The sequence below is a fragment of the Nerophis lumbriciformis genome, linkage group LG03 (assembly GCF_033978685.3).
Source record: "Nerophis lumbriciformis linkage group LG03, RoL_Nlum_v2.1, whole genome shotgun sequence".
Classification (NCBI taxonomy): Eukaryota; Metazoa; Chordata; class Actinopteri; order Syngnathiformes; family Syngnathidae; genus Nerophis; species Nerophis lumbriciformis.
This window is the reverse complement of record NC_084550.2, coordinates 21,743,730-21,771,199: the sequence shown is the minus strand read 5'-3', so window position 1 is coordinate 21,771,199 and position 27,470 is coordinate 21,743,730. Positions and strand designations below refer to the sequence as shown.

Sequence of the window (27,470 nt, the reverse complement as noted above, 5' to 3'; positions counted from 1 at the left end):
TCGTATTTGCATATCAGCTCTGATTGGGCAAAAAACGTCCCGCCAAATATCACGTGGTGTAACTTTTCGCGCGAACTAGTGCAGTGTGTGGACCTCGTTTCGTCAGTACAGGACCGCTTCTTTTGTTGTTTTTTTGTGTGCGCTTTATACTTAAGTGTTGGATTATTTCGGTATGGACGTCGCCACTGCCACTGCGGAGACTGCCGGGGAGACGGTGAAAGACGAGTTGGCCGATAAATGTCAGAAGTTATTCCAGGCCTTCTTGGAGGAGTGAGTACCATGCTCTTTATTGTTGTAGCTGCAGGGCTAGCATGGCCACAAAATGCATGTAAATGTTGGTTTTTTTCTTCTTATTTGTGTCCGTGTGCAGGTTCCAGACCACGGATGGAGAAGTGAAGTATGTCCGGGAGGCTGAGGAGTTGATCCGGCCTGAGAGGAACACACTCCTGGTTAGCTTCACCGACCTGGAGGGCTTCAACCAGGAGCTGGCAACCACCATCCAGGAGGAGTATTACAGGTTGCCACTCTTATTACTATTATTATTACTATTACTATTATTACTACTATTTTATTACTGCAAGATTTCAAATTAATAGAAATGAGAATTTTGTGTCAGGCTTTCTTAAAGAACATAAAATGTGAGTAAATGTGGGTATTCTGATAAATGTCTTAATAAGAAGATAAAAAAAGTAAGATAAATGTCATCGAATGATCATCACAGCAATCCTCTAAGCCAGTGTTTTTCAACCACTGTGCCGCGGCACACTAGTGTAGAAGTCTGAATGCGTCCAGCATGGTTTGTCGCGATCCCAAAATGCAGGGCACAGCGGTAGACGGGTGTGCAGGTAAAATAGTATGTAATGATTAAACCAAAAATGAACTAAAAAGGGAAAGGCACTGAAGCTTAGGGATGGCCATGCAAAACAAAAGTAAAACTGAACTTGCTTCAAAGTAAACAAAAACAGAATGCTGGACGACAGCAAAGACTTACGGCGCGTGGAGCGGAGATGGCCTGAACTTATAAATAAATGATAAATGGGTTGTACTTGTATAGCGCTTTTCTACCTTCAAGGTACTCAAAGCGCTTTGACACTACTTCCACATTTACCCATTCACACACACATTCACACACTGATGGAGGGAGCTGCCATGCAAGGCGCTAACCAGCACCCATCAGGAGCAAGGGTGAAGTGTCTTGCTCAGGACACAACGGACATGACGAGGTTGGTACTAGGTGGGGATTGAACCAGTGACCCTCGGGTTGCGCACGGCCACTCTTCCACTGCACCACGCCGTCCCTTGCTACAAAGTAAACAAAAACAGAATGCTGGAGGACAGCAGAGACTTGCGGCGTGTGGAGCAGAGATGGCCTGAACTTGCTACAAAGTAAACAAAAACCGAATGCTGGACGACAGCAAAGACTTGCGGCGTGTGGAGCAGAGATGGCCTGAACTTGCTACATAGTAAACAAAAACAGAATGCTGGGCGACAGCAAAGACTTACGGCGTGTGGAGCGGAGATGGCCTGAACTTGCTACAAAGTAAACAAAAACAGAATGCTGGACGACAGCAAAGACTTACGGCGTGTGGAGCGGAGATGGCCTGAACTTGCTACAAAGTAAACAAAAATGACAACAAACTCAAAATAAGGGCACGACAACCTGGTGGAGTTTAATTTTTTTAACATTTTCTGCTGGTGGTGTGCCTCCGTATTTTTAAATGGAAAAAAATGTGCCTTGGCTCAAAAAAGGTTGAAAAACACTGCTCTAAGCCAGGGGGTGTCAAACTCATTTTAGATCGGGGGGGGGGGGCACATGGAGAAAAATCTACTCCTACTGGTAAAATCACAGCACGATAACTTAAAAATAAAGATAAGATAATTTTTGCGCTTAAGAAACTTCTCTATGACTTTATCTCCAGACTTTTTCTGTTTGTTTGATATTGTCACTACTGCCACAAGTGGTGGGAAAGTGTATTACAACCGAGTACCACTGCAGCCAAAACGGACCACCGCTGAGAAACACGATATTTTTTGGCAGCCCACTCGGGTGCGGTCTGATTACAAAAATACATACTAATCAAATATACTGCAAGGGTGACTCACAAAAACTGATTAAAAAAATGAATGTACATACAATTACGTAGTGCTAAATTAAATACATTTTAACTTAAATAATAACAAATAAATAAATAAAATATATGTATATATATATATATTTTTTTTTTAGATAAACTGTCAATATAATTAAAGTCCAAAATAAAATACAGCTTCACCACTTTAGTCATATTTTTTGCGCTTATCTCCAGACTTCTTCTGTCTAATATTGTCTCTACTGCCACAAGTGGTGGAAAAGTGTATTACAACCGAGTACCACTGCAGCCAAAACGGACCACCGCTGAGAAACCGATATTTTTTGGCAGCCCACCAGGGTGCGGTCTGATTACAAAAATACATACTAATCAAATATACTGCAAGGGTGACTCTCAAAAACTGATTAAAAATAAATTTACATACATAATTATGCGGTGCTAAAATAAAGAAATTCTAACTAAATTAATGTTTTTTAAATAAACTGTCTATATAATTTAAGTGAAAATGAAAATACAGCTTCACCACTTTAGTCATAATTTTTGCGCTTAAACTTCTCTTTGACTTTATCTCCAGACTTCTTCTGTCTAATATTGTCATTACTGCCACAAGTGGTGGAAAAGTGTATTACAACGGAGAACCATACGGACCACAGCTGAGAAACAGATATTTTTTGGCAGCCCACGGTCTGATTACAAAAATACATACTAATCAAATATACTGCAAAGGTGACTCATAAAAACTGATAAATAAAAAATAATGTACATACAATTACGCAGTGCTAAATTAAATAAATTGTAACATAAATAATAACAAATAAATAAATAAAATGTGTATATATACATATAATTTTTTTAGATAAACTCAATATAATTAAAGTCCAAAATAAAATACAGCTTCACCAATTTAGTCATATTTTTTGTGCTTAGCTCCAGACTTCTTCTGTCTGTTTGATATTGTCAGTACTGCCACAAGTGGTGGGAAAGTGTATTACAACCGAGTACCACTGCAGCCAAAACGGACCACCGCTGAGAAACCGGTATTTTTTGGCAGCCCACCCGGGTGCGGTCTGATTACAAAAATACATACTAATCAAATATACTGCAAGGGTGACTCATGAAAAATATATTTACATACACAATTACGCAGTGCTGAAACTAAGAAATTCTAACTAAATTAATAATAAAATGTTTTTTTATTTAAACTGTTAATAAAATTTAAGTGAAAATGAAAATACAGTTTGAATACTTTAGTCATCATTTTTGCGCTTAAACTTCTCTTTGACTTTATCTCCAGACATTTATTAAACAAGACAAGAAGCAAGGAATTAAACAGAGACAGAATTAAATTTGGCTCAATGAGGAGAAACACACTCACTTAAATTTTGTTAACAGTTTATTTAAAAAACATTATTATTAATTTAGTTAGAATTTCTTTATTTTAGCACTGCGTAATTGTGACCTCTTATAATGTCATTACTGCCACAAGTGGTGGGAAAGTGTATTACAACCGAGTACCACTGCAGCCATAACGGACCACCGCTGAGAATCGGATATTTTTTGGCGGCCCAACAATGCCGCCAAAAAATGTTCACGGGTAGATCAAATAAAAGTGAAAAGGTCGTAAAAAATGTGCACTGAACTGTGCAAACTTCCTGTTTCCAGAGTGTATCCCTTCCTGTGTCGGGCCGTTCGCAATTTTGCAAGGGATCATGGGAACGTTCCGCTCACTAAAGAGTTCTATGTGGCGCTGGAAGATCTGCCTGCCAGACACAAGTAAGATTCGTATCGGGACTTAAATGTGTCCTTGGCTTTGGATGTCACCTTGTCTTGGTAAATAAATAATAATGTTGACTTCAGGATCCGCGAGCTGTCGTCCATGCGCATCGGCACCCTGGTGAGGATCAGCGGTCAGGTGGTGAGGACGCACCCGGTCCACCCGGAACTGGTGAGGCGTGCTTCCGGTCAAAGCTGCGAGCGTGTTTGGCCTGAGCTTCAGGGGATGACAAGCCCATGTGTGGTTTTTAGGTGAGCGGCACTTTCCTGTGCATGGACTGTCAGGCGGTAGTCAAGGACGTACCCCAGCAGTTCAAGTACTCCCCGCCCACTATCTGCCGCAACCCCGTGTGCAACAACCGCGCACGCTTCCACCTGGACACGCACAAGTCCAAGTTCATTGACTTCCAGAAGGTAACTTCCTAACGTGTGGTGGTTGAGGACTGCGTGTGATACAAAGGTTTGTGTCCAGGTGCGTATCCAGGAGACGCAGGCGGAGCTCCCTCGTGGTTCCATCCCGCGGTCCCTAGAGGTCATCCTCAGAGCAGAGGCGGTGGAAATGGCTCAGGCCGGCGACCGGTGCGACTTTACGGGAACGCTTGTGGTGGTGCCGGACGTCTCTCAGCTCAGCACTCCCGGTATCAGACCCTCCGCACCGTCACGTTTCAGTATTTGCAATCGGACTATTCATGTCGAACCCTGTGGATTCCTTCTGGAGGTCTGCGAGCGGAGACCAGTACTAGGGTCAGCGGACCGCAGGGCTTCGAGTCTGATGGTCTGAGGGGATTGAAAGCTCTGGGGGTCCGGGAGTTGTCGTACAGACTGGCCTTCCTGGCCTGTAACGTCGCTCCCACAAACCCACGGGTAAGAAAGAAAGGACTTACCCTCTGTCCTTGTCGCATATCTACAGTCCCGATCAAAAGTTGACATACACTTGTACAAAACAGGACTTTGGGAAGGCCATTCTAAAACCTTCATTCTAACCTGATTTAGCCATTCCTTTACCACTTTTGACGTGTTTGGGGGTCATTGTCCTGTTGGAACACCCGACTGCGCCCAAGGCCCAACCTCCGGGCTGATGATTTTAGCTTGTCCTGGAGAATTTGGAGGTAATCCTCCTTTTTCATTGTCCCATTTACTCTCTGTAAAGCAGTGTTTTTCAACCAGTGTGCCGTGAGAAATTGTCTGGTGTGCCGTGGGAAATTATGCAACTTCACCTAATTGGTCCTAACAATATTATTTGCAAATCAATAATTATAATATGCAAATAATGTGCCGTTGTCTATTGTCTGTGCTGTGTAGAGCTCGGCAGGGTAACCATGTAAAAATCCATATCAGTAGGTGGCAGCAGGTAGTTCATTGCTTTGTAGAAGGTCGAGGATGGTTTGTCATGATCCCAATATGCAGAGCACAGCAGGAGACAGCGTGCAGGTAAAAAGGTATGTAACGCTTAAACCAGAAATGAACAAAAGGGAAAGGAAACGGCAATGAAGCATAGGGATGGCTATGCAAAACTAAAGTAAAACCGAACTGGCTACAAAGTAAACAAAAACAGAATGCTGGAAAACAGCAAAGACTTACAGCGTGTGGAGCGAGGCGGCATCCACAAAGTACATCCGTACATGACATGACAATCAACAATGTCCCCACAAAGAAGGAAAGCGTCCGCACAACTGAAATAGTCTTGTTTGCCAATAGAAAGCAGGTCAGGCAATAGCACTTAAAGGAAGGCGTGAAGCTGCTACGGGTAAACACCAACAGAACAGGAAGAGCCACCAAAATAACAGCGCAAGACAGGAACTAAAACACTACACACAGGAAAACAACAACAAACTCAAAATAAAGCACGACAACCTGGTGGAGTTTCATTTTTTTACCGTTTTCTGCTGGTGGTGTGCCTCCATATTTTTTTTAATGAAAAAAATGTGCCTTTGCTCAAAAAAGGTTGAAAAACACTGCTGTAAAGCACCAGTTCCATTGGCAGCAAAACAGGCCCAGAGCATAATACTACCACCACCATGCTTGACGGCAGGATAGGATAGGATAGGTCTTTAGTGTCATTGCAACAAGTACAACAAAACTATGTTTTCAGCACAAACCCGTTCAAGATTAGACAAACAAACAGTGTACAGGGTTACAGAACAGGAACGCTGATGGGTCGCCACGAGGCGCCCCGTAAAAGGTAAAACGCTAGGGGAAGAAGATGAGTAAAAAAAATACAATCTAGACTGGGCTCCTAAGGGGGCCTAGTCTGGAGGGGGAAAAAACCTCCATGCCATGCACACATAAACACGTTACATATAATCACGACAACTCACAACAGAGGTGGGGGGAGTTGGGTCCTGGAGGTCGACTGCTGCTACGAAATCGCCCCAGTCTGTGATCCCACAGCCCGGCCCAAACCTTCCATTGCAACGAACAGCCGTTGGGCCCCTTGAGTGGCTGCCATCGTCTTACGAATTTGCTATACGGAATGGTGTTCCTAGGATTAAAGGCCTCACCTTTTCTCCTCCAAAACATATTGCTGGGTATTGTGGCCAAACAGCTCCATTTATGTTTCACCTGACATCACATGGACAAAGATAAGACCTTCTGGAGGAACGTTCTGTGGTCAGATGAAACAAAAATTAAACCGTTTGGCCACAATACCCAGCAATATGTTTGGAGGAGAAAAGGTGAGGCTTTTAATCCCAGGAACACCACCCTACCGTCAAGCATGGTGGTGGGGATATTATGTTCTGGGCCTGTTTTGCTGCCAATGAGAGTAAATGGGACAATGAAAAATGAGGATTACCTCCAAATTCTTCAGGACAACTTTTGACCCAGCAGATTTGCTCACATTTTCAGTAGACCCATAATAAATTCATAAAAGAAGCAAACTTCATGAATGTTTTTTGTGACCAACAAGTATGTGCTCCAATCATCCATCCATCCATCCATTTTCTACCGCTTATTCCCTTTGGGGTTGCGGGGGGCGCTGGAGCCTATCTCAGCTACAATCGGGCGGAAGGCGGGGTACACCCTGGACAAGTCGCTACCTCATCGCAGGGCCAACACAGATAGACAGACAACATTCACACTCACATTCACACACTAGGGCCAATTTAGTGTTGCCAATCAACTTATCCCCAGGTGCATGTCTTTGGAAATGGGAGGAAGCCGGAGTACCCGGAGGGAACCCACGCAGCCACGGGGAGGACGTGCAAACCACACAGAAAGATCCCGAGCCCGGGATTGAACCCAAGACTACTCAGGACCTTCGTATTGTGAGGCAGATGCACTAACCCCTCTGCCACCGTGAAGCCGTGCTCCAATCACTCTATCACAAAAAAATAATAGGTCTAGAAATGATTGGAAACTCAAGACAACCATGACATTATGTTCTTTACAAGTGTATGTACACTTTTGACCACGACTGTACATTTTCTTTTATTGCCGGAACCTTTTTGTCTTTGCAGTTTGGCGGCAAGGAGCTGCGAGAGGAGGAGCAGACGGCCGAGAGCATCAAAAGCCAGATGACCGAGCGAGAGTGGGAGAAGGTGTTTGAGATGAGCCAGGACAAGAACCTCTACCACAACCTGTGCACCAGCCTCTTCCCCACCATCCACGGTCAGTGCCCACGTTCCTCTTTAACACACTCCGTAAATTATTATTTCAATCTTCAAAATAATGATTGAATAATCAATCTTGTTGTTGATTATGTGGCAAATTTTATCCATTTTACATAACAAAGAAGTGGCAGATCATATAGTCTATAATTAATAAAGCCTATCCAAGATTCCATTGTGCCCGATAATGAACTAATGACTCAATCATCTTGACTTTGAACACGCTACACCCAATCGAATGAAGAGCATACTTAGTCAACAGCCATACATGTCACACTAAGGGTGGCAGTATGAACAATGCCAACACTGTCATAAACATGTGCCATATAGTGAAACCACATTAAACGACAACAACAAACCCATTTTGGGAGAATATTTGCACCGCAACACAACATAAACACCACAGAACAAATTCCCAGAATTCCTTGCAGCACCAACTCTTCCAGGGACGCTACAATATAAACAAACGCCATTGGTGGATCTACTGTAATGATACCAAGTACAATAGCGTATCTAGTCGATCGATATTTTTTCAACATCACAAAATCTTCTTTTCGTTTTTTTAAAATGTATATATATTATGTTTATAAACTCATGAAATATGTCCCTGGATGGACACATGAGGACTTTGAATATGACCAATGTATGATCCTGTAACTACTTGGTATCGGATTGATACCCAAATGTGTAGTATCATCCAAATCTAATATCAAATAACAGAAGAATAAGTGATTACTATATTTTAACAGAAGTGTAGATAGAACATGTTGAAACAGGAAGTAATCAGTAAATAAGTAGATTAATAACCCATTTTTACAGTTTGTCCTTTATAATGTTGACAAAATAATAGAATGATAAATGACAATATTTTACTGCATACGTCAGCAGACTAATTAGGAGCCTTTGTTTGTTTACTTACTACTAAAAGACAAGTTGTCTTGTATGTTCACTATTTTATTTAAGGACAAACTTGCAATAATAAACATATGTTTAATGTAGCGTAAGATTTTTTTGTTAAAATAAAGCCAATAATGACATTTTTTTGTGGTCCCCCTTATTTAGAAAAGTACCGAAAAGTATCAAACTATCGAAATACACTTAAAGTATTGTTATCGGTCGGCACAACCCCTAATGTGGGCACGGATCGAATAATGCCATTTTTTGTGGTCACCGTCATTTAGAAAAGTATGGAAATAATTTTTAAATATTGGTATCGTTACAACACTAGTGTAGACATAGCCTAAATATTGAGTTGACATTGTTAAACTGTGAAGAGCACTCACCATAAATAAATGTAAACATTCACAGTTAATACATGGGATTGGTATCGGTCTATCTAACCCATGGATGGTTGGTATCGGAACCGGCAGAAAAGTGAATAATAAACATATGTTTAATGTACCCTCAGATTTTTTTGTTCAAATAAAGCCAATAATGCAATTTTTTTGCGGTGCCCCTTATTCAGAAAAGTACCGAAAAGTATCTACTATCCAAATACATGTTGGTACTGGTACTTAAGTATTGTTATCGGTCGGCACAACCCCTAATGTGGGCACGGATCGAATAATGCCATTCTTTTGTGGTCCCCTTCATTTAGAAAAGTACCAAAATTATTTTAGTATTGTGAAGCGCACTCACCATGAATAAATGTAAACATTTACAGTTAATACATGGGATTGGTATCGGTCGATCCAACCCGTGGATGGTTGGTATCTGAATCGGCAGCATGAATCCCCGATCGAAACGTTCCTAAAAACAATACGTCAGCAGACTAATTAGGAGCCTTTGTTTGTTTACTTACTACTAAAAGACAAGTTGTCTTGTATGTTCACTATTTTATTTAAGGACAAACTTGCAATAATAAACATATGTTTAATGTACCCTAAGATTTTTTTGTTAAAATAAAGCCAAAAATGACATTTTTTTGTGTTCCCCCTTATTTAGAAAAGTACCGAAAAGTATGAACCTATCGAAATACATTTTGGTACTGGTACTAAAGTACCGGTATTGTTATCGGTCGGCACAACCCCTAATGTGGGCACGGATCGAATAATGCCATTCTTTTGTGGTCCCCTTCATTTAGAAAAGTATGGAAATAATTTTTAAATATTGGTATCGTTACAACACTAGTGTAGACATAGCCTAAATATTGAGTTGACATTGTTAAACTGTGAAGAGCACTCACCATGAATAAATGTAAACATTTACAGTTAATACACGGGATTGGAATCGGTCGATCTAACCCGTGGATGGTTGGTATCGGAACCGGCAGCATGAATCCCCGATCGAAACGTTCCTAAAAACAATACGTCAGCAGACTAATTAGGAGCCTTTGTTTGTTTACTTACTACTAAAATACAAGTTGTCTTGTACGTTCACTATTTTATCTAAGGACAAACTTGCAATAATAAACATGTTTAATGTACCCTAAGATTTTTTTGTTAAAATAAAGCCAGTAATGACATTTTTTTGTGTTCCCCCTTATTTAGAAAAGTACCGAAAAGTATCAAACTATCGAAATACATTTTGGTACTGGTACTCAAGTATTGTTATCGGTCGGCACAACCCCTAATGTGGGCACGGATCGAACAATGCCATTTTTTGTGGTACCCTTCATTTCGAAAAGTACCGAATTACTTTTGGTACCAAAATATTGGTATGGGGTCAACACTAATACACACCGAGCACACACTGGCAGAAATGTAGATCGGAGACTATGGACACGGGTGTCTTCAGCCTTGTCGCTGCTCTGGGTTTGTGCAGGCAACGACGAGGTGAAGCGCGGCATCCTCCTGATGCTGTTCGGAGGCGTTCCCAAGACGACCATGGAGGGAACCTCGCTGAGGGGAGACATCAACGTGTGCATCGTGGGAGACCCCAGCACCGCCAAGAGCCAGTTCCTCAAGTAGGCGCCTTGAACAAATGCACAGCTCCGGCGGTGGTTGATGTTGTCGATAATGGACAAACTTGTGTGCAGGCATGTGGAGGAGTTCAGCCCCAGGGCGGTTTACACCAGCGGCAAAGCCAGCACGGCCGCCGGTCTGACTGCTGCCGTGGTCCGAGATGAAGAGTCCCACGAGTTTGTCATCGAGGCCGGAGCGTTGATGCTGGCCGATAACGTGAGTTTCTCTTTTTCTCCTTCACATGTTGCGTTATCCCATATTGCCAGGGAGGTTTGAAGAATACCCCTACTAGATCGGAACAAACTGAAAACATCTTCTTCATATTTTCATGGATAAATGTCCGTCGTCGGGGTGTTGTTGACTGCACGACGTGGTTAATGCCTCGACATAATTGAGCCCCTTTTTCCTTCAGGGCGTGTGCTGCATTGACGAGTTTGACAAGATGGACCTCAAGGACCAGGTGGCCATCCACGAGGCCATGGAACAGCAGACCATCAGCATCACCAAGGCCGGAGTCAAGGTAACGGCGCAGATTTGAGATACAAAATACAAGTTCCACTCCCCTTTCCGACGAGATTAAAACCAAGTGCGTGCCTTCAACTCCCCCCCCCCCCCAGGCCACCCTGAACGCCCGCACCTCTATCCTCGCCGCCGCCAACCCCGTCAACGGGCGCTACGACCGCGGTAAGAGCCTGAAGCAGAACGTCAATCTGTCCGCGCCGATCATGAGCCGCTTCGACCTGTTCTTCATACTGGTGGACGACTGCAACGAGGTAAGCGCACCTCGCCCGGCGGGGGATTGAGCACGTTCGTGTGGCATTCCGGCGAAAACCGTACGCCCTGTCGCAGGTCACGGACTACGCCATCGCCCGGCGTATCGTGGACCTGCACTCGCGGGTGGAGGAATCCGTGGACCGGCTCTACTCTTTGGATGAGATCCGGAGGTACCTGCTGTTCGCCAGGCAGTTCAAGCCAAAGGTATTCACTTTTGCAGAGCGGTTGTTTTTAGGAACGCTGACGATTCCGATGCCAACCTATGTCTACACTAGTGTTGTAACGATACCAATATTTTAAAATTATTTCCGTACTTTTCTAAATGAAGGGGACCACAAAAAATGGCATTATTCGATCCGTGCCCACTTTAGGGGTTGTGCCGACCGATAACAATACTTTAGTACTAGTACCAAAATGTATTTCGCTTGTTTTTGATACTTTTCGGTACTTTTCTAAATAAAGGGGGACCACAAAAAATGGCATTATTGGCTTTATTTTAACAAAAAAATCTTAGGGTACATTAAACATATGTTTATTATTCACCTTTGCAGAGTAGTTGTTTATAGGAACGTTTCGATCGGGGATTCATGCTGCCGATTCCGATACCAACCAGCCATGAGTTACATTGACCGATACCAATCCCATGTATTAACTGTAAATGTTTACATTTATTCATGGTGAGTGCTCTTCACAGTTTAACAATGTCAACTCAATATTTAGGCTATGTCTACACTAGTGTTGTAACGATACCAATATTTTAAAATGATTTCCGTACTTTTCTAAATGAAGGGGACCACAAAAAAATGGCATTATTCGATCCGTGCCCACTTTAGGGGTTGTGCCGACCGATAACAATACTTTAGTATCAGTACCAAAATGTATTTCGCTTGTTTTTGATTCTTTTCGGTACTTTTCTAAATAAAGGGGACCACAAAAAACTGGCATTATTGGCTTTATTTTACCGAAAAAATCTTAGGGTACATTAAACATATGTTTATTATTGCAAGTTTGTCCTTAAATAAAATAGCGAACATACGAGACAACTTGTCTTTTAGTAGTAAGTAAACAAACAAAGGCTCCTAATTAGTCTGCTGACGTATTGTTTTTAGGAACGTTTCGATCGGGGATTCATGCTGCCGATTCCGATACCAACCATCCACGGGTTGGATCGACCGATACCAATCCCATGTATTAACTGTAAATGTTTACATTTATTCATGGTGAGTGCTCTTCACAGTTTAACAATGTCAACTCAATATTTAGGCTATGTCTACACTAGTGTTGTAACGATACCAATATTTTAAAATGATTTCCGTACTTTTCTAAATGAAGGGGACCACAAAAAAATTGCATTATTCGATCCGTGCCCACATTAGGGGTTGTGCCGACCGATAACAATACTTTAGTACCAGTACCAAAATGTATTTCGATAGTTTGATACTTTTCGGTACTTTTCTAAATAAGGGGCACCACAAAAAAATTTCATTATTTGCTTTATTTTAACAAAAAAATCTTAGGGTACATTAAACATATGTTTATTATTCACTTTTGCAGAGCGGTTGTTTATAGGAACGTTTCAATCGGGGATTCATGCTGCCGATTCCGATACCAATCCCATGTATTAACTGTAAATGTTTACATTTATTCATGGTGAGTGCTCTTCACAGTTTAACAATGTCAACTCAATATTTAGGCTATGTCTACACTACTGTTGTAACGATACCAATATTTTAAAATGATTTCCGTACTTTTCTAAATGAAGGGGACCACAAAAAAATGGCATTATTTGATCCGTGCCCACTTTAGGGGTTGTGCCGACCGATAACAATACTTTAGTACCAGTACCAACATGTATTTGGATAGTTTGATACTTTTCGGTACTTTTCTAAATAAGGGGCACCACAAAAAATGTCATTATTGGCTTTATTTTAACACAAAAATCTTAGGGTACATTAAACATATGTTTATTATTGCAAGTTTGTCCTTAAATAAAATAGTGAACATACTAAACAACTTGTCTTTTAGTAGTAAGTAAACAAACAAAGGCTCCTAATTAGTCTGCTGACGTATTGTTTTTAGGAACGTTTTGATCGGGGATTCATGCTGCCGATTCCGATACCAACCATGCACGGGTTGGATCGACCGATACCAATCCCGTGTATTAACTGTAAATGTTTACATTTATTCATGGTGAGTGCTCTTCACAGTTTAACAATGTCAGCTCAATATTTAGGCTATGTCTACACTAGTGTTGTAATGATATCAATATTTAAAAATTATTTCGGTACTTTTCTAAATGAAGGGGACCACAAAAGAAATGGCATTATTCGATCCGTGCCCACATTAGGGGTTGTGCCGACCGATAACAATACTTTAGTACCAGTACCATAATGTATTTCGCTTGTTTTTGATACTTTTCGGTACTTTTCTAAATAAAGGGGGACCACAAAAAATGGCATTATTGGCTTTATTTTAACAAAAAAAATCTTAGGGTACATTAATCATATGTTTATTATTCACTTTTGCAGAGCGGTTGTTTTTAGGAACGTTTCGATCGGGGATTCATGCTGCCGATTCCGATACCAACCATCCACGGGTTAGATTGACCGATACCAATCCCATGTATTAACTGTAAATGTTTACATTTATTCATGGTGAGTGCTCTTCACAGTTTAACAATGTCAACTCAATATTTAGGCTTTGTCTACACTCGTGTTGTAACGATACCAATATTTAAAAATTATTTCCGTACTTTTCTAAATGAAGGGGACCATAAAAAAAATGGCATTATTCGATCCGTGCCCACTTTAGGGGTTGTGCCGACCGATAACAATACTTTAGTACCAGTACCAAAATGTATTTCGCTTGTTTTTGATTCTTTTCGGTACTTTTCTAAATAAAGGGGACCACAAAAAACTGGCATTATTGGCTTTATTTTACCGAAAAAATCTTAGGGTACATTAAACATATGTTTATTATTCACTTTTGCAGAGCAGTTGTTTATAGGAACGTTTCGATCGGGGATTCATGCTGCTGATTCCGATACCAACCATCCATGGGTTAGATCGACCGATACCAATCCCATGTATTAACTGTAAATGCTTACATTTATTCATGGTGAGTGCTCTTCACAGTTTAACAATGTCAACTCAATATTTAGACTATGTCTACACTAGTGTTGTAACGATACCAATATTTTAAAATTATTTCCGTACTTTTCTAAATGAAGGGGACCACAAAAAAATGGCATTATTCGATCCGTGCCCACTTTAGGGGTTGTGCCGACCGATAACAATACTTTAGTACCAGTACCAAAATGTATTTCGCTTGTTTTTGATACTGTTCGGTACTTTTCTAAATGAAGGGGACCACAACAAAAATGGCATTATTCGATCTGTGCCCACATTAGGGGTTGTGCCGACCGATAACAATACTTTAGTACCAGTACCAACATGTATTTGGATAGTTTGATACTTTTCGGTACTTTTCTAAATAAGGGGGACCACAAAAAAATGGCATTATGGGCTTTATTTTAACAAAAAAAATCTTAAGGTACATTAAACATATGTTTCTTATTGCAAGTTTGTCCTTAAATAAAGTAGTGAACATACTAGACAACTTGTCTTTTAGTAGTAAGTAAACAAACAAAGGCTCCTAATTAGTCTGCTGACGTATTGTTTTTAGGAACGTTTCGATCGGGGATTCATGCTGCCGATTCCGATACCAACCATCCACGGGTTAGATTGACCGATACCAATCCCATGTATTAACTGTAAATGTTTACATTTATTCATGGTGAGTGCTCTTCACAGTTTAACAATGTCAACTCAATATTTAGGCTTTGTCTACACTCGTGTTGTAACGATACCAATATTTAAAAATTATTTCCGTACTTTTCTAAATGAAGGGGACCATAAAAAAAATGGCATTATTCGATCCGTGCCCACTTTAGGGGTTGTGCCGACCGATAACAATACTTTAGTACCAGTACCAAAATGTATTTCGCTTGTTTTTGATACTTTTCGGTACTTTTCTAAATAAAGGGGGACCACAAAAAATAGCATTATTGGCTTTATTTTAACAAAAAAAATCTTAGGGTACATTAAACATATGTTTATTATTCACTTTTGCAGAGCAGTTGTTTATAGGAACGTTTCGATCGGGGATTCATGCTGCTGATTCCGATACCAACCATCCATGGGTTAGATCGACCGATACCAATCCCATGTATTAACTGTAAATGCTTACATTTATTCATGGTGAGTGCTCTTCACAGTTTAACAATGTCAACTCAATATTTAGACTATGTCTACACTAGTGTTGTAACGATACCAATATTTTAAAATTATTTCCGTACTTTTCTAAATGAAGGGGACCACAAAAAAATGGCATTATTCGATCCGTGCCCACTTTAGGGGTTGTGCCGACCGATAACAATACTTTAGTACCAGTACCAAAATGTATTTCGCTTGTTTTTGATACTGTTCGGTACTTTTCTAAATGAAGGGGACCACAACAAAAATGGCATTATTCGATCTGTGCCCACATTAGGGGTTGTGCCGACCGATAACAATACTTTAGTACCAGTACCAACATGTATTTGGATAGTTTGATACTTTTCGGTACTTTTCTAAATAAGGGGGACCACAAAAAAATGGCATTATGGGCTTTATTTTAACAAAAAAAATCTTAAGGTACATTAAACATATGTTTCTTATTGCAAGTTTGTCCTTAAATAAAGTAGTGAACATACTAGACAACTTGTCTTTTAGTAGTAAGTAAACAAACAAAGGCTCCTAATTAGTCTGCTGACGTATTGTTTTTAGGAACGTTTCGATCGGGGATTCATGCTGCCGATTCCGATACCAACCATCCACGGGTTAGATTGACCGATACCAATCCCATGTATTAACTGTAAATGTTCACATTTATTCATGGTGAGTGCTCTTCACAGTTTAACAATGTCAACTCAATATTTAGGCTATGTCTACACTAGTGTTGTAACGATACCAATATTTTAAAATTATTTCCGTACTTTTCTAAATGAAGGGGACCACAAAAAAATGGCATTATTCGATCCGTGCCCACTTTAGGGGTTGTGCCGACCGATAACAATACTTTAGTACCAGTACCAACATGTATTTGGATAGTTTGATACTTTTCGGTACTTTTCTAAATAAGGGGCACCACAAAAAATGTCATTATTGGCTTTATTTTAACACAAAAATCTTAGGGTACATTAAACATATGTTTATTATTGCAATTTTGTCCTTAAATAAAATAGTGAACCTACAAAACAACTTGTCTTTTAATAATAAGTAAACAAACAAAGGCTCCTAATTTATTTTATTTAATTTATATGCAGTAACATATTGTTATTTTGTCAAAATTATAAAGGACAAACTGTAAAAATGGGTTATTAATCGACTAGTTTATTTACTGCGTGCTTCCTGTTTCGACATGTTCTATCTACACTTCTGTTAAAATGTAATAATCACTTATTCGTCTGTTGTTTGGATACTTTACGTCAGTTTTGGATGATACCACAAATTTGGGTATCGATCCGATACCAAGTAGTTACAGGATCATACATTGGTCATATTCAAAGTCCTCATGTGTCCAGGGACGTATTTCCTAAGTTTCTAAACATAATATACAATTTAAAAAACCCAAATGATATCGACATAATCATAGTAGTATCGACTAGATACGTGCTTGTACTTAATATCATTACAGTGGATGTCAGGTGTAGATCCACCCATGGCGTTTGTTTACATTTTGATGCAAGTGAGCCATGGTGTGTAGTGAAGCAAGCTATTCCTCGTCCTCCAGTGATAATACTTGTAAGAAACTCACTTTATTTTTCACTATAGAGGCCAGGATTAGATTTCAGTGTTATAAATTCACCTTTATCGTTAGTTTTTAAGCCAAAATGCGTCCGTTCTCCCTTTTTCTGTCTACACACTGTGTCTGCTTCTAAGTACTCTGTGAGTGTGCGCTGCCGAACATGCTCCTCTGCTCGTAAAACCAGCAATGTCATGACGTGACTTCGACGCGGGCGCGGTACGTTTCAGAGACTGTATCGCACCGAAAATGATTCATTACTATCGGGGTACTATACTATTACCGGTATACCGTACAAGCCTAGTCTACACTAAGCCGGATAAACCCTTAATCGAATAATTATTGAGCCTAACACTAAATCATCGTTTAAGGTTCCCCTCCTCGGATAATTTTTTACACGGGTAAGTGCGCCGTCCATTGGCGTTGTTAGGCCTATTTTAGGGGGGCTCAAGCCCCCCTAAAATATTCTTAAGCCCCCCTAAATAATTTGGTGTTATATATATATACGGTATATACAATTTTTTTTTTTTTTTTTTTTTTTTTTTAACAAATACATGCCAACATATTCATTATAAAGTGGCCCAAATATGAGTTTAAATAAATAATCATATAAACTGTCATTATTCACTCAGTTTCCCCTCACTTCATAGCGTAAATCACCATAAATGATTCCCGGGCGCGGCACCGCTGCTGCCCACTGCTCCACTCACCTCCCAGGGGGTGAACAAGGGGATGGGTCAAATGCAGAGGACACATTTCACCACACCTAGTGTGTGTGTGTGACAATCATTGGTACTTTAAGGTAAAGAGCCCCTTTAGTGTGTCGGTATCCAATCCATTCCACTTGTTCATATAGAAAATGCCCACATCACTCAAAATCCAGTCCGCATTTTCTCTGCGACCTTGCCTGCGGTCCTTGGACTTGTTCATATGGAAAATACCCACATCACTCTTGTAGAATCTATATACCGTATTTTCCGCACTATAAGGCGCACCGGATTATTAGCCGCACCTTCAATGAATGGCATATTTCATAACTTTGTCCACCAATAAGCCGCCCCGGACTATAAGCCGCGCCTACGCTGCGCTAAAGGGAATGTCAAAAAAACAGTCAGATAGGTCAGTCAAACTTTAATAATATATTGAAAACCAGCGTTCTAACAACTCTGTCCCAAAATGTACGCAAATGTGCAATCACAAACATAGTAAAATTCAAAATAGTGTAGAGCAATAGCAACATAATGTTGCTCGAACGTTAATGTCACAACACACAAAATAAACATAGCGCTCACTTTCTGAAGTTATTCTTCATTCGTAAATCCTTCGAATTCTTCGTCTTCGGTGTCCGAATTGAAAAGTTGGGCAAATGTGGGATCCAAAATGGCCGGTTCCGTCTCGTCGAAGTCATCGGAGTCAGTGTCGCTGTTGTTGTCCAGTAGTTCTGTGAATCCTGCCTTCCGGAAAGCTCGGACCACAGTTGTGACCGAAATATCTGCCCAGGCATTTACGATCCACTGGCAAATGTTGGCGTATGTCGTCCGGCGCTGTCTGCCTGTCTTAGTGAAGGTGTGTTCGCCTTCGGTCATCCATTGTTCCCACGCCGTTCGCAGTCGTGATTTGAATGCCCTGTTGACACCAATATCCAGCGGTTGGAGTTCTTTGGTTAATCCACCCGGAATGACGGCGAGTGTTGTATTTGTGTGCTTCACTTGTTTTTTGACACCATCTGTGATGTGGGCGCGCATAGAGTCGTATATCAACATGGACGGAGCTGTGTGAAAAAAGCCACCCGGCCTCTTCGCGTAAACTTCCCTTAACCACTCGCTCATCTTTTCTTCATCCATCCATCCCTTCGAGTTAGCTTTTATGATGACGCCGGCTGGAAAGGTCTCTTTTGGCAAGGTCTTCCTTTTGAATATCACCATGGAAGGAAGTTTCTGGCCATTAGCATGGCAAGCTAGAACCACAGTGAAGGACGACTTCTCATTCCCTGTGGTGCGAATATTCACCGTACGTGCTCCCGTTATATCAACAGTGCGGTTCACAGGAATATCAAAAGTCAGTGGAACCTCGTCCATGTTGATAATGTGCTCTGGCCGGATCTTTTTTTCAGCTATCTTGTTTTTACAATATGCACGGAAAGTAGCCAGCTTTTCTTTAAAGTCGTTAGGCAGTTGCTGTGAAATAGTGGTCCGTGTGCGGATGGAGAGATTGCGTCTTTTCATGAACCGGAAACACCAAGAAGCACCACCTTTAAAATCATCCAGGTGAAGTTCGCTTGCTAGCTTTGTTGCCTTCATTCGAATAGTGATGGTGCTGACACTTCTGCTTGCTGCTCTCTGCTCAACAACCCACTGTTCGAGTTTGTCCTCCAACAGTTGCCATCTTGCTTTGTTCCCTCAGAAACTCTGTTTTGTCTTCTTTACCTGGCGCAGGTCATCTTCTTGCTTCCTCCACCTACGCACCATTGATTCATTTATGTTATATTCTCTTGCTGCTGCTCTATTTCCGTGTTCTTCGGCATGACTTATTGCCTTAAGTTTAAATTCTGCGTTATACGCGTGTCGCTTAGTAGGAGCCATTTTGTAGTCTGGTCTTTACAGATGTAAACACACAAAGGAAATGAAACGAAAATCCGCGCGCTTCTTCTTCTTCCGGGGGCGGGTGGTTGCTTACAGTAGAAGAAGAAGCGCTTCCTGTTCTATGGGGGCGGGTGCTTACCTTGGCGGTTGCTTGCGTAGAAGAAGAAGCGCTTCCTGTTCTACCGGGAAAAAAGATGGCGGCTGTTTACCTAAGTTGCGAGATCGAAACTTTATGAAAATGAATCTTAATATTTATCCATATATAAAGCGCACCGGGTTAAAAGCCGCACTGTCAGCTTTTGAGTAAATTTGTGGTCTTTAGGTGCGGCTAATGGTGCGGAAAATACGGTAAAGTAATATACATTAGCCTAATGTTAAAATAATGAAAAAAAACATCATTAAATATATTTGTTTTATTGTATTGTTACATTAATAGCTGTTGTATTATTATAGGATGGCTTGTTAAATATTTCATAGGATTTTCAGAGGGAGGAAAAACCAAGACATTTAATATATCATGTTAAATGAATAAATACATAAAAAGAAAAAGAAAAAAAATGGTTAAAAGCCATCGTCCCGGGGAGCATTTCATTTCGTCCCGTGCATTTTTAAAATAATAATAACAATGAATAATTTCTAAGTATTTGTTAGTATTTGGTGTAGTTTTGTGCTCGTGCGCTACGTTCGCTCTCCTAGGGGCTAAGCCCCCCCTGTCCTTGAAAGCTAGTGACGCCCCTGGCGCCGTCTATTTCTTGAATCTCTGGCTCTTAGTTTTGTATGGACTCATTGATCGTTTACTAAGTTCGGAGAGGAGGTGACGTCAGAAACCGTCCGATACCGATCGGTGGCCAGTCGATCGGCACGTCCCGATTTTTATTTTCTTCCGGTGTTTTAACGAGGCACTTTCGTTGCTCGCTCCCGCAGATTTCTAGCGAATCCGAGGAGTTCATCGTGGAGCAGTACAAGCGCCTCCGCCAGCGTGACGGCTCGGGGGGCGTGACCAAGTCGGCCTGGAGGATCACCGTGAGGCAGCTGGAGAGCATGATCCGCCTGTCGGAGGGCATGGCCCGGATGCACTGTTGTGACGAGGTGGGTTCACGTAGGAGGATAGCCTCTTTTTTTTTTTTTTTTTTTTTTTTGGCAAAAGCGCATTGGTGAGGTCACACACACGGATGTTGGTCGAGAAGGCTCCGTTCTAATTCATCCAAAAGGTGTTCTATCCGGTTCATGTCAGGACTCTGTGCAGGCCAGTCAAGTGATTAGGACACCTGATTCTGATCATTTGGATGGGTGGCCAAATACTTCAGCAAAGTCCAGCAAATTGCTACAGTAATGAATTTGTGTGATTATTTGTCACTCGCTGCTGCCCCCAAGTGTCCGAAAATGGTAACTGGACGTATTTGGCCTACTGCCTTGACTCACATATGAACTTGAAGTGCCATTCCATTCCTAACCCATAGGGTTCAATATGATGTCGGTCCAACCTTTTGCAGCTATTACAGCTTCAACTCTCCTGGGAAGGCTGTCCACAAGGTTGCAAAGTGTGTTTATAGGAATTTTCCACCATTCTTCCGAAAGCGCATTGGTGAGGTCACACACTGACCTGGCTCTGTCTCCGTTCTAATTCATCCAAAAAAGGTGTTCTATCTGGTTCAGGTCAGGACTCTGTGCAGGCCAGTCAAGTTCATCCGCACCATGTCTTTATGGACCTTTGCTTTGTGGCACTGGTGCACAGTCATGTTGGAAGATGAAGGGGCCCGCTCCAAACTGTTCCCACAAGGTTGGGAGCATGGAATTGTCCAAAATGCACTTCCACTGGAACTAAGAGGCCAAGCCCAACTCCTGGGAAAACAACCCCACACCATAATTCCTCCTCCACCAAATTTCACACTCGGCACAATGCAGTCCGAAATGTAGCAATCTCCTGGCAACCTCCAAACCCAGACTCGTCCATCAGCTTTACACCACTGCATCCCACGCTTTGCATTGGACTTAGATACAGCTGACCGGCCATGGAAACCCATTCCACGAAGCTCTGCGTACTGTACGTGGGCCAATTGGAAGGTCACATGATGTTTGGAGCTCTGTAGCAACTGACTGTGCAGAAAGTCTTTGCACTATGCGCTGACCCCTCTCTGTCAGTTCACGTGGCCTACCACTTGGTAGCTGAGTTGCTGTTGTTCCCCAAACTCTTCCATTTTCTTATAATAAAGCAGACAGGTTGACTTTGGAATATTTAGGAGCGAGGCGAAGTATGATCCAGACATGCAGGGCACCTCCACAAGCGTAATACAACTATTTGGTCTTTAAATAAATATATACAATTTTTCAGCCACAAATAGATTGTAGTTCTGTGGGCAACACTGACCCATTTTTATAGTCTTTGGTATGACCGGGGGTTTGAACTCACAACCTACCGATCTCAGGGCGGACACTCTAACCACAAGGCAACTTTGGCAAACAATAGCTCTTCCGTGAAGACTTTGGGACTTAAAAAGTCACCGATTAGAGTACAGTAGGCAAGACGACGTAACAAATCTCAACAACACCCGGCTCGGGGGCGGGGGTCACAGTCCAGTTTTGTCCATCCCGTGTTGTGCAAAACAGCTCGACAAATGACAATATTTAGACAAATCCAGAGAAAACTGGATCATTTCCAAACCACACCTGATAATGTCAAAGTGCACCGCCAAAATAAAAGCCTAGTGAAAGCTGCATTACAATATTCCCTTCATGAATTATGCAGGTTCAGCCCAAGCACGTCAAAGAAGCTTTCCGTCTTCTGAACAAGTCCATCATCAGGGTGGAGACACCGGACATCAACTTGGAGCAAGAGGATGAAGAAGAGGAAGAGGAGATGGCGGAGGAAGGTAATGTTACGTTTCCACTTGTCACTCGTATTGATTAGCAATACCAATATCCAATAAAGGATATGAATGTGGGAAAACAAGTATGGATGGGTTGTACCGGTACTAGTATAGTATTGTGGTACTATTGAATCAAAAACGCTACTATACTCTGTTTGAAAAGTACCGTCGTTTTGTGAGCAGGGGAGCATGTTCGGCAGCGCACGGTCACAGAGTACTTACAAGCAGACACAGTGTGTAGACAGAAAAGGGAGAACGGACGCATTTTGGCTTAAAAAACTAACAAAGGTGAAGTTATAACACTGAAACACCCTCAGGAAGAGGTGCTTTAAGACGTGGCTAGCTAGCTAGCGGCTAACGTCCATCCGCAGTGTTTTAGCTACTTTTATCCATCCATTTTCTACCGCTTATTCCCTTTGGGGTCACGGGGGGTGCTGGAGCCTATCTCAGCTACAATCGGGCGGAAGGCAGGGTACACCCTGGACAAGTCGCCACCTCATCACAGGGCCAACACAGATACTTCTAAATCATTATTATTCACCGGTTGTAACTGAAAAAAAAACCCCCCAAAAAACATATATGTATATATATATATATATATATATATATATATATATATATATATATATATATATATATATATATATATATATTTTTTTTTTTTTTTTTTTTTTTTAAATATATATATATATATTTTATATATATGTATATTTATATATATAAAAATTATAAATATATATAAAAATTATAAATATATATAATATATTTATAATTATATTTATTAATATTATTTAAAAAAAAATATATATATATATATATATATTTTTTTTAAATATATATATATATACAGTATATATATTAGTTTTTTTGTTTTATATACATATATATTTTTTATATATATTTAAAAAAAATATATATATATATATATATATAAAAAAAAAATATATATATATATACAGTATATACATTTGTTTTTGTTTTATATACATATATATATATTTTATATATATATATATATATATACAAATATATATATAGATTTTTTTTAATATATAATATTTATATATATATATAGATTTATTTATTTATATATATATATAAAAAAAATATGAATATATATTTAAAAAAATATATATATAATAATAATAATATAATATATATATATAAAACAAAAAAAACAAATATATATATATATATATATATATATATATATATGTATGCATATAATATACATCTAGTACGTATAAAAATATATATATTATATATATATACAGGTAAAAGCCAGTAAATTAGAATATTTTGAAAAACTTGATTTATTTCAGTAATTGCATTCAAAAGGTGTAACTTGTACATTATATTTATTCATTGCACACAGACTGATGCATTCAAATGTTTATTTCATTTAATTTTGATGATTTGAAGTGGCAACAAATGAAAATCCAAAATTCCGTGTGTCACAAAATTAGAATATTGTGTAAGGGTTAAATTTTGAAGACACCTGGTGCCACAAACTAATCAGCTGATTAACTCAAAACACCTGCAAAGGGCTTTAAATGGTCTCTCAGTCCAGTTCTGAAGCCTACACAAACATGGGGAAGACTTCAGATTTGACAGCTGTCCAAAAGGCAACCATCGACACATTGCACAAGGAGGGAAAGACACAAAAGGTTATTGCTGAAGAGGCTGGCTGTTCTCAGAGCTCTGTGTCCAAACACATTAATGGAGAGGCAAAGGGAAGGAAAAACTGTGGTCAGAAAAAGTGTACAAGCGATAGGGATCACCGCGCCCTGGTCAAGATTGTGGAAAAAAAAACCATTCAAAAATGTGGGGGAGATTCAGAAGGAGTGGACAGCTGCTGGAGTCAGTGCTTCAAGATCCACCACCAAGAGACGCTTGAAAGACATGGGTTTCAACTGCCGCATACCTCGTGTCAAGCCACTGTTGACCAAGAAACAGCGCGAAAAGCGTCTCACCTGGGCTAAGGAAAAAAAGAGCTGGACTGCTGCTGAGTGGTCCAAAGTCATGTTTTCTGACGAAAGCAAATTTTGCATTTCCTTTGGAAATCGAGGTCCCAGAGTCTGGAGGAAGACAGGAGAGGCACAGGATCCACGTTGCCTGAAGTCTAGTGTAAAGTTTCCACCATCAGTGATGGTTTGGGGTGCCATGTCATCTGCTGGTGTCGGTCCACTCTGTTTCCTGAGATCCAGGGTCAACGCAGCCGTCTACCAGCAAGTTTTAGAGCACTTCATGCTTCCTGCTGCTGACCTGCTCTATGGAGATGGAGATTTCAAGTTCCAACAGGACTTGGCGCCTGCACACAGCGCAAAATCTACCCGTGCCTGGTTTACGGACCATGGTATTTCTGTTCTAAATTGGCCCGCCAATTCCCCTGACCTTAGCCCCATAGAAAATCTGTGGGGTATTGTGAAAAGGAAGATGCAGAATGCCAGACCCAAAAACGCAGAAGAGTTGAAGGCCACTATCAAAGCAACCTGGGCTCTCATAACACCTGAGCAGTGCCAGAAACTCATCGACTCCATGCCACGCCGCATTAACGCAGTAATTGAGGCAAAAGGAGCTCCAACCAAGTATTGAGTATTGTACATGCTCATATTTTTCATTTTCATACTTTTCAGTTGGCCAACATTTCTAAAAATCCCTTTTTTGTATTAGCCTTAAGTAATATTCTAATTTTGTGACACACGGAATTTTGGATTTTCATTTGTTGCCACTTCAAATCATCAAAATTAAATGAAATAAACATTTGAATGCATCAGTCTGTGTGCAATGAATAAATATAATGTACAAGTTACACCTTTTGAATGCAATTACTGAAATAAATCAAGTTTTTCAAAATATTCTAATTTACTGGCTTTTACCTGTATGTATATATAATATATATATTTATATATATATATATAAATATACAATATATTATATAATATATATATATATATATATATATATATATATATATATATATATATATATATATATATATATATAAATATACAATATATTATATAATATTTATATATATATATATATATATATATATATATTAGGGCTGCAACTAATGATTAATTTGATAATCGATTAATCTGTCGATGATTAATCGATTAATAATCGGATAAAGGAGAAACGACATTTCTATCCTTTCCAGTACTTTATTGAAAAAAAAACAGCATACTGGCACCATACTTATTTTGATTATTGTTTTTCAGCTGTTTGTACATGTTGCAGTTTATAAATAAGGGTTTCCTAAAAAAAAAAAAAAAAAATTGCCTCTGCGCATAGCATTGATCCAACGAATCGATGACTAAATTAATCGATTAGTTGTTGCAGCCCTAATATATATATATATATATATATATATATATATATATATATATATATATATATTAAATACAAATGTATTTAGTTTGTACACCATTACTGCTTCCTCTGCCTTGATGGAGGACTGGAAGGCTACATTCTGATTTATCACCCTACAGGGAACATCCCCAACGGAGTTAACGGGCACGTTAACGGTATCAACGGCCACACCGACGGTATCAACGGCCACTCGGAGGCCGGCAGTCAGCCCAAGCCGTCCCTCCGCCTGTCCTTCGCCGAGTACCAGCGCATCTCCAACCTGCTGGTCTTGCGTCTGCGCAGGTCTGAAGAAGGTAAGAAGTCCCGTCCTTAGGGAATGAATCTTCCTCTTTAAACGGCTTTTCAACCATCCAGCTGAAGAGGAGGAGGAGCTGAAGAAAAGCGCGGTGGTGAACTGGTACCTGAAGGAGATCGAGTCGGAGATCGACTCTGAGGAGGAGCTGATCAATAAGAAGGGGCTGATCGAGAAGGTCATCCACAGGCTGGTGCACTATGTGAGTCTTTGATATTTTCAATCAAGTCTCCATCAGATTCTATCTCCTCATCCACTTTTCTCCACGGGTGTGTAGGACCACATCCTCATAGAGCTGTCTCAGTCAGGCCTGAAGGGCTCGGAGCCTGCAAGTACCGAGGAGGTGGTGCTGGTCGTCAATCCCAACTACAACCTGGAGGACTGAGATCCTCTTGGCTTCTCGAGGCTCTCTTACTATAACAGGCGGACTATGCTCAATGTAAGAGATAAGTTTATCCATCATGCTCATGATGAAGACCCACATGAGAGTCTGATTGTACAAAGATTGCATTATTCCCTTGTCACATTTGTTGTAAATATGCAGCGGACTTCCAGGACTCAAACTGTTGGGATTTGTGTCACAGCTGATTATCTTTTTTTTTTTTTTTTTTTGGTAGTGTTTTCTCTTGTGCTACTAAGGTTAAGTAAATAAAATGTTGATCTAGGCAATTGCTTACTGTTCATCCTTTAGTATGCAGTGCAGGTGCCAGTTTTACTATACATTATTATATGTATATATTATAATGTATAGTAAAACTGGCACCTGCACTGTGTGTGTGTGTGTGTATATATATATATATATATATATATACCGTATATATATATATATACACTAGAGATGCGCGGATAGGCAATTTATTTCATCCGCAACCGCGTCAGAAAGTCGTCAACCATCCGCCATCCACCCGATGTAACGTTTGATCAGAACTGCACCCGCCCGCCATCCGCCCGATCTAATATAGATGATGCAAGGCATTAGTGAGCCTGCCAACTACTCCGGTTTTCCCGTAATTCGTACGGTTTTCATCAACCTATTCCGGGTTTTTCATTAATTAAAAAAAAAAGGGTGAAAACTACGCGAATTGCACCTTGTGCAGACAAGATTTTTCGATCGGACACGGAGTAATTAGCGATGTAAAAGACCACGTTGGGACAAAAAAACACAAGTCTAATGCCGTTGCTAGCGATACAAGTGGAAAACTTTCAACGTTTTTCGTCGCCCAAACAGATTCTTTGGATGTGATAAATGCCGAAGTTTTATTTACGGAGGCAATAATTGAGCATGGATTTCCAATCGCACTGGCTGATCACATGGGACAGTTAAATGTTTGTCATGCAACCTTTAAAAATCATTACGCGGTG

General features: G+C 40.3%; 1 protein-coding gene across 1 annotated transcript; it reads left to right on the top strand.

The window, feature by feature from the left end:
* On the top strand, positions 1 to 26,768 carry mcm6 (minichromosome maintenance complex component 6). The gene is made up of 18 exons (XM_061935292.1): positions 1 to 270; positions 371 to 517; positions 3,753 to 3,863; positions 3,948 to 4,035; positions 4,116 to 4,277; positions 4,336 to 4,501; positions 4,582 to 4,727; positions 7,322 to 7,472; positions 10,235 to 10,376; positions 10,449 to 10,590; positions 10,787 to 10,894; positions 10,992 to 11,147; positions 11,224 to 11,352; positions 20,499 to 20,663; positions 22,321 to 22,444; positions 25,936 to 26,109; positions 26,171 to 26,310; positions 26,386 to 26,768. The coding sequence occupies exons 1-18, from the start codon at positions 173 to 175 to the stop codon at positions 26,491 to 26,493; spliced, it is 2,457 nt and encodes an 818-aa protein (XP_061791276.1). The 5' UTR covers positions 1 to 172; the 3' UTR covers positions 26,494 to 26,768.
* The last annotated feature ends 702 nt before the right edge of the window (positions 26,769 to 27,470 follow it).